Source organism: Leucopleurus acutus (assembly GCF_964270905.1).
Source record: "Leucopleurus acutus genome assembly, chromosome: 14".
Classification (NCBI taxonomy): Eukaryota; Metazoa; Chordata; class Mammalia; order Artiodactyla; family Delphinidae; genus Leucopleurus; species Leucopleurus acutus.
Window position 1 is genome coordinate 8,377,680 of NC_139156.1, and position 16,412 is coordinate 8,394,091.

The window sequence follows — 16,412 nt, forward strand, 5'->3', positions numbered from 1 at the left end:
AATTTCCCATGCCTTTTATTGCCTCCTCTGCCCACTGTAAATGCACTTTACCCTTAGTCTTTTGTCCTATATGTCCTTCAAAAGGTCTGCCTTGATTACTATATGAGTGTTAGGTTTGGGTACACCAACAGAAAAAAACCAAAGTCACAGCAGCTTAACGAGGTAAAAGGTTTTTTTTTTCTTTTTTCACATAAGAGAACCCCGGAGGCAGATGGTTCAGGGCCAGCCAAATAGAAGCCCATGATCATCAGGAACCCACAAGTCATCTTTCTGCCTCCAGATGTTAGCATGTGGACTTTGATTTTTCAAGGTCATAATTCAAGATGGCAGTTCCATCTGGGGCTCCAGCTATCATGTCTTTGAAGGAAAAGGAGAGAAAAGGTTAAAAAAAAGTCTTCCTCTCGGATAAGTCAGTTCACTTTCTAGGCATTCCTAGAATTCCTGCATAATACTTTTGTTTAAATCTTGCCAGAGTTTAGTCAAAACTCGGCATCCACCCCCCAAAGGGAAGGCTGTGAAATGCTATATTTTAGGCAAGCACATTGCAAGATCAAAAAAAGAGAGCTCCAGCTCACAGCACATGTGGGTACCACTTACTGGAGGACGGCCAGCGTGGTTGCCTCATTTAGTGATGCACAGGATGGTGTTCTCCAGGACCTCTAGAAGCAACCAGTCAAATGATGGAGACAGACAGTGGCAATACCATGCGGTTTAGTTCGGATGCCCAAGGGCGCCTTATGGGGGTAGAGAAGTAAAGAATTCAGGCCCTCTGGGTCTTCTGAATCCTTTCTCACATTTCCTAATTCCACCCTACATAATCCCTGCTTTTTTTCCAAGCTAACATACTAGTGACATCTGGCAAAGCTGAGGATTCAAGTGCTGTTATAATTTGGGAACGCTTGGACCAAAATTGGAATATGGTTGCCAGCTTTCTTAGACTTGAGTCTCTGAGAGATAAGTAATTATTTTAGCACAATTATAGAAAGTCCTTGGATTTCAGTCTTTGCTTTAAGTCCAGAATTTAGTTTTTTGAGCTTGTTCTTTAAAAACACAGGGAGAATTACACAAACCTCTCATCACCAATACCTTTCTCAGTTATGGACAGGTTAGATAGATAGGAAATCAGCAAAGACAGAGATTTGAATAACAATTAACAGCCTTGACATAGGGATCTGTAAGAGTTCTACAACCAACAAGTAGAGAATACATATTCTTCTGAGTAATCCCTGGAGAATTTTCAAAAATTGATGGTGTTCTTGTCTGTAAAGGAAATCTCAACAAATTTCAGAAAATAGGAGTCAGGCAGACCATGAGTCTCTCACCACCGTACAATTAAACTAGCAGACAGTAATAAGGTTAATGAAAACATCACCATGTATTTAGAAAATTAAAAAAAAATAATAAGTAATGGGTCAAAGAAAAAGTTCATACTGGCAACTAAAAATAAATCAAAGATAATGAGAATACTAAATGTCAAAATGTGTGGAGTATAGCAAAAAAAATAGTGCTTTCAGGAATTTATACCTTTGAATGATTATATTCCAAAATAAGAAAAGTTGAACATCAACTAACTTAAGAAGCTAGCAAAAGAATAACAGAAGAAACCCCCAAAGTGTAGAAAGACTGTGATGAAAAAGAGCAAAAATCAGTGAAATGGTAGAAAAAAACAGAAGAAATAATTTGTCTGCAGAAGGAAGTATCTGGTAAAATTCAACAATCATTTACAATGATTTTTCAGGGTGAGGAAAATGATTTTAAAAGGTATTAATTATAAAATAAAAGATTTTAAAATTAATTTTTATTAGAGCACGGTTGCTTTACAGTGTCGTGTTAGTTTCTGCTGTATAGCAAAGTGAATCAGCTATACATATACATGCATCCCCTCTTTTTTGGATTTCCAACTACAGCCATCAGTAGCCATGTCCCACTCAGGCCTGTTTTTGTAAATGGTGTTTTACTGGAACACAGCCATGTTCATTCATCCGCGTATTGTCCGTGGTGCTGCCCTGCTACAATGGCAGAGTTGAGTAGTTGCCACAGGGACTGCATGGCCCTCAAGGCTTAAACTATTTCCTATCTGACCCTTAATAGAAAAAGTCTGCCGACCCCCGGACTAGAGGCTTGGTCACCTACAGGGTGGATGGTTTTTCTAGGTGTGTGTTCTGTCGTCAGGAGACACGTTACGTTTGGTTCTCTCTCTTTGTAATTATTGGTGAGCATTAATCCATTGACTGAGCCATTAATTCAGTGGAGTTGCAGAGTGTTGATACTCTAATTCTGTCATTCCCTCTTTGTGCATTAACTGGAGTGTTCCTAGGAAACGAAACTTCTCTGGGTTTCTCTCTTTTTTGTCCATTATTTCCACAGTGGCCAGTTTTCCCAGGACAGATTTTGAAACTCTAAATTTTGCTCAGGTGATTCCATAAAAGGATTGCTTTTTCAGTTATGTCCCTGTTTGGAAAGCTAGGGAGAGAAAGCAGTTTCCTTCTTATTTGATTTCTCAAATGTGTTTAAATTTGGAACGTTCACAGGTGGCAGTGGAGACCAGGGCCATCATAGCCTGGATGGAAAAGATCCCCTTCGTGCTGGGTGGCAACCTACAGGGCGGGGAGCTGGTGGTGGCCTACCCTTACGACATGGCGAGGTCCACGTGGCAGATGCAGGAGCACACTCCCACACCCGACGACCACGTGTTCCGCTGGCTGGCCTACGCCTACGCCTCCACTCACCGCCTCATGACGGATGCCAGGAGGAGGGTGTGCCACACGGAAGACTTCCAGAAAGAGGATGGGACTGTCAATGGGGCTTCCTGGCACACTGTGGCCGGAAGTAAGTATGACGGTCCTGCTGTCATCATGTGGCCCGATGACAATGGACTGGCTGCTGGACCGGGAGGGAGGACCATCTCCTGCCCAGCCTTCTTTTATCATTGTTACCAGCATGATAGCTACTGTAGTTCACCATTTATAAGGTGCCAGAGCTCTCTGTAGACTCCTCTTTCATGCTCACAGTAGTCTTTGAGGGGGTGTGGCTTACTCCCTGTTTTATAAATGAGATAACTGGGGCTTGGAGACGGGGAGGGATCCGTCCAAGCTCCCAAGGAGCAGAGCTGGGGTCAGTTTGACTCCGTGGTCTGCTCATAGCCACTGAGCTAGTTGGCTGTTACAGGGTCAGAGATGGTAAACGTTGTCAGCCCTTGGAGGAGGCGGGGCATTGATCCCACACTCGAGACTTTTTCCAAATCTCCTGTTTCCTGGAGGTCTTCCAGCCACATCAGGGCATCTGGCCAAAGTCCCGTTGTTGTGATTCGGAGAATACGAGCTACTGCTCCCAGCATCCCCTTAGGACACAGAGGCTTCCAGCAGAGACTTTAGGAGTTCCGTTGCAGCAGCCAGATGACCCCGTGGTCCAAGTTTCAGGATAAGCCCTTTGTTTCCCATGTCAGGGCTGCTCCTGGCCTAGGGCTCCAGAATGAGGATGGCTGAGGATGCCACATTCCCTGAGGTCCCTCTGCATTGGGATGGTAAGACCCCAAACATAACGTTCATTGCTTCTTGTCTTGACTTTGTGAAGGTTGGTCAAACCGCTGATGAATTTGAAAAATATCCTGTGTCAAATAGACCTGGGATCAAATTCTAGTTCATCACTTAAATGCTGTGTGACTCTGGGCAAGTTACTTTACCTCTCTGAACGCCCATATTTTCCATTAGTAAAATGGGCTTGAGGATGGTGATGACGATGATGATGATGATGACGATGACGACGATCCCTCTAGGACTGTTGTGAGGATGACGTAGATGGTGGATGTGTGTGTTCTGTGTCTTGCTTGTCAGAAACACTCAGTTGTAAGTTCCCACCCCCTACCCTCCTCCCTCTTCCAGTGGCATAGTCGCCATGAAACATCTTTTATGAGCATATCCTTAATCTCTATTTTACTGTACTAAGTAACTTTAATATTGTTTTCCTTTGCTAGAGACTCAGCCTTCACATACCTTAGAGGTATGTGACACTCAGGGGAAAAAAAATTAGAAAGGAGTAGACATATTTGTTCCCTTGGCCATTTTTAAACACATGCAGAAAGCTTGCCATTTCTTTCTGAGTTAGACACCAAGCAGAGGTGTTTTATTTCTCTCCACCAGGGTTTTGCTCTGTTCAAAGTAAAAAAAATAAATGCAAATTCCTATCAAGAAAATGTCCTATAGCCAAAAGCATGCTTGCTTTTTCAATTCTAGTCCTAAAAACCTACAATAATCTTTATGTGAAGTATCTGTTTAGGTTTTATGGCTGCTGTGACTAAATTGGGTTCGGACACGGCGGGATTTGTCAGCGGTGGGTCAATAGCAACGTTCTGAAAAGTCGGCTGCCACTTGATCACACCAGCAGCATTTGATCTGTTTCTCTCAATTGTATTTTCCATTGTTTCGGGGACTTCTGTGGCAGAACCATGTGGTGGCTTCAGCCTTTTTAATCATTCTTCCTGCAGGCGGTGTGACAAAGTCTGCAGATTCATTTCTTTGTAGATTAATGAGATGGGATGTCCAATTTCCTTCCCTCCTCTCCTCCCCCTCCACTCCTTCTTTCTGTCTGGGTCTTGCGCACTCGTTAGCGGTGCACCGACAGGCCTTAGTTAGTGGGGAGTGGGTAGCTGGGAGCAGGGTCCAGTCTAGCTCAAAAGGCACATCGTTTGCAGTGTGTGCATTTCAACTCCAAAGGGATGTGAGACCTTCTTTGTGTCGGCTGCTGTCTGGCATCCTCTCCCGCACAAGGAAGGCAGATGTTGTGACAGCGTCGGCCCCACAGAGCCACAGGGTTGCGTGGCCCCATGTTCCACACTGAAGCCGTGACAAGAGCAGGATTCCAGGCCCAGAGAGAACCCAAAGGAAGAAGCCTCGGCCGGGAAGAGCTATCTGGATCACCCCACACCTCCTGCCCGCACGTTTCACTTTTGAAGCCATTTCTTACGGAGGATTCTCAGCTGCATGACATTCGCTGAAGGGCTGGAATTCGGCGTGAACGATAGCCTGGCGCAAGTTTTCCACCGCTCTCCTGGTGTCTCATTTTGCCAATTCTTCTAGTGCTTCTAGCACTGACTGCAAAATGGCAGACCCGCTCCAGAGTTTTAAATATCACATTTATTTATTTCAGTACTAACAAGGCCTGGAGGTTGGGATAATGAGAATTGTGTGTGTGTGCGGAGGGGTCCAGCCCTCCCGGGAGGGCCTGTCCGTGCTGATCCATGGGCGCTGCCTGAGGTTCCACGCCTCGGGTTCCACTGAATGAGCTGACCTGGCTTTTTTTTTTTTTTTTGCGGTACGCGTGCCTCTCACTGTTGTGGCCTCTCCCGCTGCAGAGCACAGGCTCCGGATGCACAGGCTCAGCGGCCATGGCTCACCAGCCCAGCCGCTCCGCGGCATGTGGGATCTTTCCGGACCGGGGCACGAACCCACATCCCCTGCATCGGCAGGCGGACTCTCAACCACTGCGCCACCAGGGGAGCCCTGACCTGGCATTTTTGGCCAACCTTCTTCAGCCAGACAAGGTCCCGTGAGGGGTTTTTCCATTAACTTGACACCGTCCCACTCCTTTTATCCCACTGCTGTCACTCTCCTTATTTGATCACAGATGCGATCAAAGGCCCATGGCTGGTGACCTGTGAATGGTTCGAATCTGGAATCTGGTAGAGAGAGTGGCTGTGTATTTTGCACCCTTTTGTCTGTGACTTTATCGATTAGGCAGCAGATCGATACAGAATTGATCTTGACACCCAAAGCTGTGATTTTTAAACAGACATTTGTACTGAGGGATGTATCACTGAACGCTCTGAGGAAGGAGGGAAGAGAGGACGGGTGAGTACCAAGGCTGACGTGCAGGAGGACCTGCTTTTTGTCCCCAGTCAACAGAGAGACCAGCCCAGCCAACTTCCTCTCTCTGTGGCCTTGACCCTCAGAAGCCAGGGCGGGCTTGTTGATGGTGCCTTCTGCTGGGGGAGTCCTCTTGGCCCTCACACATAACATAGTAGCACTGTGTTCTTGCTATTTCAAATGGTTTCCAAAAATAAAATGTTGGGAAGAGAGCCACTGGACTTTATGCCATCTGACATTCATTTATGCATTTTGGGTACTGTCGTGGGTTGACTGGGACCCCCAAGATATACATCTACTTCCTAATCTTTGGATGCTGTGAGTGTGACCTTATTTGGAAAACGGGTCTTTGTAGGTGTCATTAAGATAAGGGTTTCAAGGTGAGGTCATCTTGAGTTACCCAGATGGGCCCTAAAATCAGTGACAAATGTCCTTATAAAGGACAGAAGAGGAGAAGACACACACTGAGGAGACAGCCCTGTAAAGACAGAGGCAGAGATGGGAGTGTTGCGGCCACAAGCCAAGGAATGCCAGGGGCCACCAGGAACTGAAAGAAACAAGGAAGCGCCTTTGGAGGGGGTGTGGCCTTGCCAACACCTTGATTTTGGACTCCTGGCCTCTACAACTATGAGAGGATAATTTTCTGTTGTTTTAGACCACCCAGTTGGTGGTCCTTTGTAACAGCAGCCCTAAGAAACTAATACAGGGACCAAGTCCTGTTGTAGCCATGTCAGGATGCACGGGACTGTCTGCATTCCAGCTGGGTGGTGAGGACATTTGCCCTTCAGTCCCCCAGCAGCGACAAGCAAGGGCTGGGCAGACATTACACACACCTGGGTTCAAACCCTGACTGTCCAGACACACGATTCTGGATACATTCCTTAATGCAGTCCTTAACCATTCTCCGCCTCAATTCTCTTATTTGTAAAACTGGGCTATGCTACCTACGTCTCTGCTGGATTTGTGATGAAGACTAAATGAGCTTGGATGCAAAGCGCTAAGGATGGCTTCTGGCTTATGTAAAACACTCGGTAAATGGTGGGATGGATAGTTATGTGTATGAATTAGAATAGACAACTGCAGTTTTTATTCTACAGTTACAGAGCTGTAGCTGAGAGCGGCATGACTATTGAGCTAAATTTAATAAACACTAAAAAGCCATACTATTAATTAATGATACCTTTCAAAAAATAAAAAACAACAAAAAGAAAACAAAAGAGAGGGACTTCCCTGGTGGCACAGTGGTTAAGAATCCACCTGCCAATGCAGGGGACATGGGTTTGAGCCCTGGTCCGGGAAGATCCCACATGCTGCGGAGCAACTAAGCCCGTGAGCCACAACTACTGAAGCCTGCATGCCGCAACTACTGAAGCCCTCACACCTGGAGCCCGTGCTCCGCAACAAGAGAAGCCACTGCGATGAGAAGCCTACGCACCGCAACGAAGAATAGCCCCCGCTCGCTGCAACTAGAGAAAGCCTGCACACAGCAACAAGGACCCAACACCGCCAATAAATAAATAAATTAATTTTAAAAAAAAGAAAAAAAAATTTTTTAAAGGAAAAGGAAATGATACCTTTATCCTAAAAATACTATTAAACTGAGTTTAATAAAATGAAAATAATTTTATCTAAAAAACATTTCAGTCCCCTTTTGTCAAAGATGTCCTACATATGCCTGTCTTCCCCACGGACTGTTCCGGCTGCATCTTCTCTCTATCTCAACCCCCCATTCTGTTCCCCATCAGTTGCTCTAATTAATTTTTTGTGCAGAGTAGACACTTGATACCTCCTTGTTCAAATGAAGTCCTCTGAATCACATTCTTGAACATTCTTGCTGTCTCCCAGGGCCACCTTGAGCACTGTTCAGTTCAAATGTTGTCTGGTTGGCTCGGCAGGTCTCAACGATTTCAGCTACCTTCACACCAACTGCTTCGAGCTGTCCATCTATGTGGGCTGTGATAAATACCCGCATGAGAGCGAGCTGCCTGAGGAGTGGGAGAATAATCGGGAATCCTTAATCGTGTTCATGGAGCAGGTATGACGTGGGCACATGGCTGTGATGGGGTGTCGCTAGTGAACGAAGCCCTTGAGATGGCCAAAAGCCTGAGATCAAATTAGCGCTTCCTACGGTGGCCATCACCCTGGGCTAGCGACTACAGTGTCAGAAGGAACTGTTGTTGGTGAGCTCTAAGTCAATGTCATTTGCTCCCACTGGTTCATGGTAAGTGAGACCACTTCCAGGGTTCTAGGATGCTGCTCCGTGGGGAAGGGGTGTTTGTCCAGCCAGCATACTCAGGCCCCTTGTATTAGTCTGCCAGGGCTGCGTAACAAAATATGCAAGCTGGGGAACTTAAGCAACAGAAATTATGGTTCTCGAGGCTAGAAGTGCAAAATTAAAGTGTCAGCGGGTTGGTTTCATCCTGCAGCCTCTCTCCTTGGCTTGCAGACAGCCACCTCCTCACTGTGTCTGCACATGGTTTTACTCAGTGTGCATACACTCCTGGTGTCCCTGCGTGTCCAAATGTCCTCTTCTTACAAGGACACCAGTCAGATGATAAGGCCTACTCTTAGGGCTTCATCAGCTCTTTAAAGATGCTATCTCCAAATGCAGTCACATTCTAAGATACTGGGGGTAAGGACTTCAACATATGGATTTGTGGGGGACACAGTTCAGCCCATAACAGCTCGGAGGCTGAGGAGTCACTGCTGAAGGTGTCGGGTGTCACCTGGGAACAGTTCCAACAAGTGCCTGCTGAGCTTCTGCTGGTAGCTGGTGAGGAAGTCCTGCCATGTATGCTAGGACCCTCGCACGCCTTCTTTTCCTCCTGCTCTCAGGGATACGCCTGTCTTGTAGCATTGAGCAAACCGGCTCTAGTTTGGTACTAAAACTAACCAAATAACGTCCATGCCCCTACAAGGAATAGACTCCCAGGAACCAGAGAAATAAAAAGAATGTGGAACTTCATATGACTACCGTGACCCACATTCATTAGGAAGTAAGATGCTGAGGCTGTATTGGGAGGTTGCCCTTCTTCCATGGGTTCTCATAGATGAGTCAGAAGAGGCATTCAGCCAAGGGCTTGGGCTGCCAGCTTCCTGGTACCTGCACCTCCCCATGGTGGCAGAGGTTGGCACTGCGATTTAGCATCCAAGTCTGATCCATGAGGATCCTGAGAGGGTCAGTGCAGCCCACAGCCCACTTTCCTTGCACAGTAGGGTGTGAACCTGTTCTGCCCTCCTGGGAAGCCGTGAGCACACTCTCCATCCCCACTCTGGAATTTTGTAAGGGAAGGCTCTTTTTTCATTTCATATATGAACAAAGAGAGAAAAGGCCTTAGTCATTCTAACGTGATGATCCCGGTTTAGCCAAAGAGCCTCCTACGGATAAAATGCCCAGGCATAGCAATATGTATAAAGAATGTCACTGGGAATGACGGTATGTCATCTTGGATCTTCGGATGGGGGAACCTGAGGCACGAGGCTCAGAGTTGGTGTGTGTCATGTGACACAGCTCATCAGTGGAAGGGCCCTGCGGATGAACTGTACTTTACAGGGATGCTTTTGAGTCTTTTCTCTCCTCTTTGACTCTTTTTTTTTTTTGTGGTACACGGGCCTCTCTCTGTTGTGGCCTCTCCCGTTGCGGAGCACAGGCTCCGGACGCGCAGGCTCAGCGGCCATGGCTCACGGGCCCAGCCGCTCCGCGGCATGTGGGATCTTCCCGGACCGGGGCACGAACCCGTGTCCCCTGCATCGGCAGGCGGACTCTCAACCGCTGCGCCACCAGGGAAGCCCCTCTTTGACTCTTAAAGTTTATGTGTTAAGTCTGTAGAGTCCAGGAAAGTCAAAATAAATGTGCCTATAAAAATTAAATTCCATTTTTACTGGATGTGTCTTTTATGAACCATCTCAGATCCTAATATTTTCTAAACCTCTGGAATATTTTAACTCCAGTGGAAGACTTTCCAGTAGATGGACCCAAAAGGAATACAGAAATTTACACACCAAATCCATGCCGAGCTGGGGAGCTTTTGAGCCAGACATAGCTTTGTGGGGGGCTCTTGGCGGCACTGGGCTAGGTTTCTGGCCCTCTTGGCCGTGCCGGTTGATCGGTGAGCTCATCTGCTTCTCCTGTTTGTCGAGCAGGTTCATCGGGGCATCAAAGGCCTGGTGAGGGATTTGCACGGAAAAGGAATTCCAAATGCTGTTATCTCCGTAGAGGGCGTTAACCATGACATCCGAACAGGTAACTACAAATAATGTGTGTGAACTGTTTCTCAAGAGGAAATATCCATTTTCTTGAAGTGTTTTACTTGAGTTAAAACCACAAGTTGAGGCCCAGAAACTTCTTCCTCTGACCTGGCTTATTGTCTCTTTTCTCCAACTTTCCATGGAGCCCCTGGAAAGCGAGGTGTTCAGCCTCTGCTTTCTGGCTTCTCTCTGTCCCTTATTCAGAGGTTGAAGGACCCACTGAAGGTTCAGGAGGCAGGTGGGGCTTGGGTTCAGGCGTTGGAGCAGCTGCGTGCTGTTTCCCTTCTTGCTCCAGAGCTGCAGCGCTGGCTGGAAGCAGCCCGCAGACACCGAGCGTCTGCACAAGGGCTGCCTTATTCTTGGCCGATTATGATATGAAAACAAGCCCAGGCTTACCCTCGTGCCCCAGGACTCTCGTCACCTGGGATGGCACTTGGCGTGTCCAGGGGGAAGTGAGAAATGGCCAGTTTGACTGATGGCTGATGTTTGCAGTACGATGCAGGGACAGATGCACGTGGAACAGAATCGGTTGGATGCTGAAGTCAGATTGTCAGCGAGCGTTCTGTTGGAGATGGTGTGCCCATAGGCATGTTTAAACCTGCACGCAGAGGTTTTCCTACGTGGTGGGGTGGGGGCGACGTTGGGGAGCTCTGCGTCAGATACTGCTTTGCTGTCAGCTGCAGTGAGCAGGGCACTGGGTCCTGCATTGGTTTCCAGTGGTTGCCATGACAAATGACCACAGACTGTGTGGCTTAAAGAAACAGAAATTTATTCCCTCACGGTTATAGAGGCCGGGAGTCTGAAATCAAGGTGTCAGCAGGGCTGTGCTCCCCCTGGAGCCCCTGGGGAGGACCCCTCTTTGGCTTTTCCGGCTCCTGGTGGCTTCAGGCATTCCTGAGCTTCCTCGGCTGCATCACTCCAGTCTCTGCCTCCGCTTCCTCCTGGCGCCTGCTCTTCTGTCTCTTATGAGGACACTTGTCATTGGATTTAGGAGCCATCCACATAATCCAGGATGATCTTGAGATCCTTAATTACATCTGCAAAGACCCTTTTTCCAAGTAGCGTCAATTTGTAGGTCCTGGGTAGTAGGATGTGGGCCACTGGAGAGTGTGGGGGGCAGGGCATCATTCAACCCAGGGCAGGTCCCGCCCAGGTGTAGCAAACAGAGTCATCATCAGCAAGAGGAAGGAAACCGTGATTTCCATAAAAGAGATCTCTTCAGCCTGCAGACACACTTGAACTGGGAGAAACAAGACTTGACACTAACTTGGCCTGACCTGCGCCTGGGGATCTAAGAGCTTACCTTGTGCCGGGGTGGCCAGCCGCACTGGACGTTATGTGGTGTTTCCCAGATGCACAGAGAGAGGCTGAGCTGGGATTGAGGCAAGAGCTTGAGACACTCAATGTGGTCCCCCTTGCCTTGCCCCACGCTGTTCCCCCTGAACAAGAGAAGGGCCGCTTTCTCCGCTAGCTGGTCACATGCATGAAGACACCCTGTCCTCCCCCAAGTGATCCCACTTGACCTGTGAGGAAGCAGAGGCTCTAGGACGTTAGGATGGGGGTGGGGCTGAGATTCACACCTGGCCCAGGTGTTCTTCAATACCAGGCTACCTGCTCACGTGCCTGGCAGAGAAGGACAATTATTCTGTAAATGGGTGAAATGCCACAAAACAGTAGACTGTGGTGTGATGCCCTGAATCGCCTTCTTTCAAGGTAGTTGCCTGTTTCTTCACGCAGCCATATTTCCTGAGCGTCCACTTGTCCTCCAGGGTCTTATAGCCACTGACCACAAGGCTGCACACTGGGTAGCATGGCATTCGGTACATAGTTGCCCCACATAGGCAGGCATACACTGATCCATTCATTCATTCACTTATTCACTTATTCATTCATTAATTCAACAAATGCAGATTGTAAGCTTGTCACGGGCCAGACCTGCAAGGTGCAGGTGATCGCTGTGGATGGAAGGGGCTATTTGATCTGGTTCTGCGTAGGCCTTGCATTTTAAACGTTATTAATGAGTGCCTGTAAAAGAGCCTGAGACATTCCTTGGACTCTTAGTCTTTTGTGGGCAATGTGAGAAAATAAGAGTTTTAAACAGAGTGGGAGATAAAATGTCCCCAGGGGCCCACAAGCCAGCAGAGAGAGCTTTGCCTAATGGGCTCGGAATTTCAAAGCCCTTGTAATCAAGGAGACAGTTTTGATGAGCTAATGGAAAATGCAGCTCCAACTCCCTTCGTTCCCCACAAAATAATCTCCCAGCATGTTCGCATCACAGAGGAATCCCGTGTGTCACGGATGGTTCTTTATTGCGTTGGTTTCGGGGTCCTTCGTTGCTCCACATAAGCTCTGAATTTGCCTTGATTTCTGTCTGAGGCTTATGTGATCTGACAAGTTTTATTCCAGGAGGGATTTTGCATAAAATAAACAGGGATATTAAGTGGAATTCCACAGGGAGAGAAGCTAGTAAGGATGCTTTCTAAATGCATGTAAATATGTTGGCCCAAAACCTGGCTCAGAATGCCACGTGACTGACCTTTGTTTGGGAACGCTAACCCGACCTGCTAATGAATGGCCATTCGTTAGGGCCCGGGTTGTTCCTTCCGTCCACCGATGCTGGGCGATGCCAGCTGGGTGCCAACCTCCCCCTGCAGCTCCACAGAGCACTCACCCCCGAAACACACCCCGGACAGGGCCCTGAGATGTGAAAAGAAGGAGACCAGCACAGCAAAGGTGGGCAGATTGGGGAGAGGATGAGGAGAGAGCCTTCTGCTATTTTGGGGAGAAAAAGAATTACAGAGCCGTCTTATAAATTTGAATCAGTAGAGCTGACAAGCACGTGTTAATTATGGATTTCTTTCACTCCTGGCTTGCTGAGCATCTCCCTTGGTGAGAACCTGGGCTGCCCCTTCCCTGGGGGTGTTTCAGACTGACGTCAGTGTGTTCTCGAGGTGGGCACTCGCACCGAAAGGTCTCGCCTCCAGCGGCCTCTAGCAAGTTAGTTGGCGGGTGGCCGGTTCTTGGCCTTAACGAATCCACTCCGGTGTTGGTGGGAGAAAGTACCTACAGCGGCTGAGGCTAATATGTACAACTTCTCACCTTAATAGCACATTTGTATTCATGTCTGTTTGTCTTCATCCCACTAAATCCAGCTGGCATTCATCAAGGACACATGACTGAAACACACAGTTCAGTGGCAAAGAATAAGCCACAGGTCTTACGGAGCCCACAGCTTAACACGGGGCCAAGACGGGACAGGGAGGTCTGGGGGGTGCAGGGGCGGCTCTGGCAGGTGTGCCTGGGAGCTGGGAGCCCGGAGAGACGTCTCAGCGCATGCCTGCCCAGGAGGCTCGGGCCGTCTGATGGCAAGACAAAGACGGCTGGGCGTGGCTCTCGGCTTCTGAAAAGCCACCGAGTGGCATTTTATTCAGTTGAGAACCTTGCATTTTCACTGCAGGAAGACACAGGGTGCAGTGCTGAGAAAGTCAGGGAGCCATCTGCCTGCATTGCGTGCCTGGGACTCTCACACTGAGGCCTGTTTACCAGGTAGTAGACTGTGCAAACGTGTGGCGAACCACTGCCTGCGCATTTCATTTTTCATGACATCTTGTGCTCTCGTGAGCTCACCACGTTGCATGGGGCGTCTCAGATGAATAAAGATTGTGATGTGAATTTAAACATGGTGCTTCGGAGTGTTATATGCGTGTATGTGGGAGATAAATATTCTCGCACAGAGTTCTCTTCCATTCTTTAGGGGATATCAGGGTTCATTCAAATGAGTAAAACTTTCCCGGGCCTCTGTAGCACTTCACCAAATCCAGCCTTTTCTCTTTAGACCGGGCAGGACAGATCATCATAAGAGAGAAAACAAACCTGGCCCGGGAAGACCAGCTAATCACTAGCTGTGTGACCTTGTGCAGCACGTGACACTTCCCTGGGCATCCAATTACTCATGTAGAAAAGGGGATCATTATACAACTTACATCAGAACTTGGCTTGGAGAGTTCAGTGGATTGGTGCCTGCTTCGTCCTTCCATGTGCTACGTAGGAGTTGATGTCTCCTTTTCTGTCTCGAAGCCTCTTTAATGTCAGGGGTCCAAGTGATCTCAGCAGGTGTAGGCCCCCTGGGGAGGAGTGGCCTTGGCCAAGAACCCCACTTTATGCAACAAGGATCTAGCGTTGAGTTAAGGATGGACCCGGGTCCAGTTAGGTGCCTGTTGGGTGCCTGACCAATGGTGTAACCGGGGCAGGGGGAGGGGCAGGGGACTCTGCCTGCAACGTCCACGTGTACCTGCTCCATTTCTTCATAGAGGACCATGGACTGAGGTGTGGACCTTGGGGCCTCCCCCCAGGTCGTTAGTAGCCCTTTCCTTCTCTTTCTCAGATGTGAAGAGCCCCACCCCTATACTACTATTCTATATTTAGAGCCATGCTAAGGGAAGCCAGGAAGCCACGCACAGATGGCTTTTCAAGATGGCATTCTGTGGCGAGGGCATACCATTCAGACATTCAAGTTCATAATGAATGGTGTGTATTGTCACAGAGAAAGGAATGTTAGCGATTGTTTCTCCATCTCTGCTCATGCGTATTAACACTGCGGGGAGCCTACACCCCAGTCCCCTTCCTGTTAAAACCATTAAGGTGGTTTCCAAAAAGGAAAACATCTTGGCTTCCAAAATGCATCAAGAATTTGCATCTGCTGGGGCTCAAATTCCACACTGCTTGCCCGTGAGTCTCTCTCTGGCCAGGAGGCTGGTCTTGGAATAACAGAGCTGGTGATATCGCTGCTAGAAAAGAGCTGCTCTGAATTCCCCTGCTTTCTTTTCACAGCCAGTGATGGGGATTACTGGCGCCTTCTGAACCCCGGAGAGTACATGGTCACGGCCAAGGCAGAAGGTTTCACCTCGTCCACCAAGAACTGCATAGTCGGCTATGACATGGGGGCCACACAGTGCGACTTCACACTCAGCAAAACCAACCTGGCCAGGATCAGAGAGATCATGGAGAAGTTCGGGAAGCAGCCCGTCAGCCTGCCAGCCAGGCGGCTGAAGCTGCGGGGGCGGAAAAGACGACAGCGCGGGTGACCTCCCAACTCTTGAGTCATGTCCTGGACCCCTGCAAATTAAACCACCCTGGCTGTAGCTCCATAGAGGACTCACTCCTCATTGTTTTCTCTGTAATTCAAGAAGGCCTGGGAGTATGTGTACGTTGCAAGACTGGTCCTGAGGGGAGGCTTAGGATAGTTTCTTTGTTCCCATTTATCCAAATAACTTGGGCAGGGCAGCAGAGGAAGGCTGGTGGGAGGATTCAGCAAGTCATCCTGGGAGTCTGAGAGAGAGAGAGGAGCTTGCCTGTTGAGGGCCTCCTGGCTGTACAGGAAGGGAATCTGGTGCTTTTCCTGTTTGCGCGACAGCAAGAGTTCCCCATGCCTTTGCGATTTGCATGGCTAGAATGGCAGCATTCCCAGGGCTCTGCTGTCCCAAATGTTAGCATTCGAGATGCTCACGGGCGTTCTAAGAGAATCTACCCTCTCTGGCCCCAGGACATCCCACGCTGCTGCGGGTAAACCCTGCACTCTGTTGACAACAGAGACATGACTAAGTGGGCATCAGTCGGCCTCCTGAATCACCTTCGTTTTCCCTTTCAACAAAGGGTCACGCACATAAGGGGAGAGAAAGGCTGAAATAATTCAAGAGTGAGTGTGGGCAGCAGACGTGCTTTGGGGCTCCTGGCGTGCAGTGGGGTCCACAGAGAACCCCCCAAACTTCCCGCTGCTGCAGTAGCTCTGGGGGCTCCCTGGGTGGGGAGAGCAGGAGGTGCCCACCTCCCTAAGGAACCAGAGCAGTTAGCCTGGCTCTCCTCTTTGACCTGCTAGGACTTGAAAAGAGCTGGAAGGAGGCTGACTGTCGCCCTCTCTGTTCAATATAGTCCTCCTTTCCCGGAAACGAGCACTCCGAAGCCGGCCGCCATCACTCCGAGAGTTATTTTTGGCGTGTGAGATGCCAGACCATGCAGATTAGACCGAGTTTGATGAAAAGCTCTTAGAATTGTGTGTGAGCGTCGGTGTGAGAGGGGTTATTGAATTGCCGTGCAAGAAAACAGTTCTTCTCACTTTGTATTAATGTTGCTGCCTCACTGAGCTGGGAAGAATAGAAAAATAAAGAAAGCAAACAGTGAGCTCCTTCTCGTGTGTGGTTTTCCTGGGTAGACTCGCAGCCACCCAAACACCACGTCCCACCCCCTGTCTCTACGGTGGGTCACCCTAGAGAAGGTCGGTCAGTCACCCTGGAGAAGGCGCCTGCT

At 48.7% G+C, this 16,412-nt stretch overlaps 1 protein-coding gene across 2 annotated transcripts in view; it reads left to right on the forward strand.

The window, feature by feature from the left end:
- Positions 1-15,534, forward strand: part of CPXM2 (carboxypeptidase X, M14 family member 2) — a 120,583-nt gene extending 105,049 nt beyond the window's left edge. The window contains exons 11-15 of one of the 2 annotated variants that reach the window (XR_014326758.1): positions 2,532-2,829; positions 7,757-7,896; positions 10,005-10,104; positions 14,940-15,310; positions 15,389-15,534. Coding sequence is in view for 1 of the 2 variants with exons in the window: in XM_082855050.1 (XP_082711176.1) it covers positions 2,532-2,829; positions 7,757-7,896; positions 10,005-10,104; positions 14,940-15,193 (792 nt within the window). In the remaining variant the exon portion in view is untranslated. Of the gene's footprint in view, positions 1-2,531; positions 2,830-7,756; positions 7,897-10,004; positions 10,105-14,939 lie in introns of both variants that reach the window. The other variant, XM_082855050.1, reaches the window with a different exon arrangement.
- The last annotated feature ends 878 nt before the right edge of the window (positions 15,535-16,412 follow it).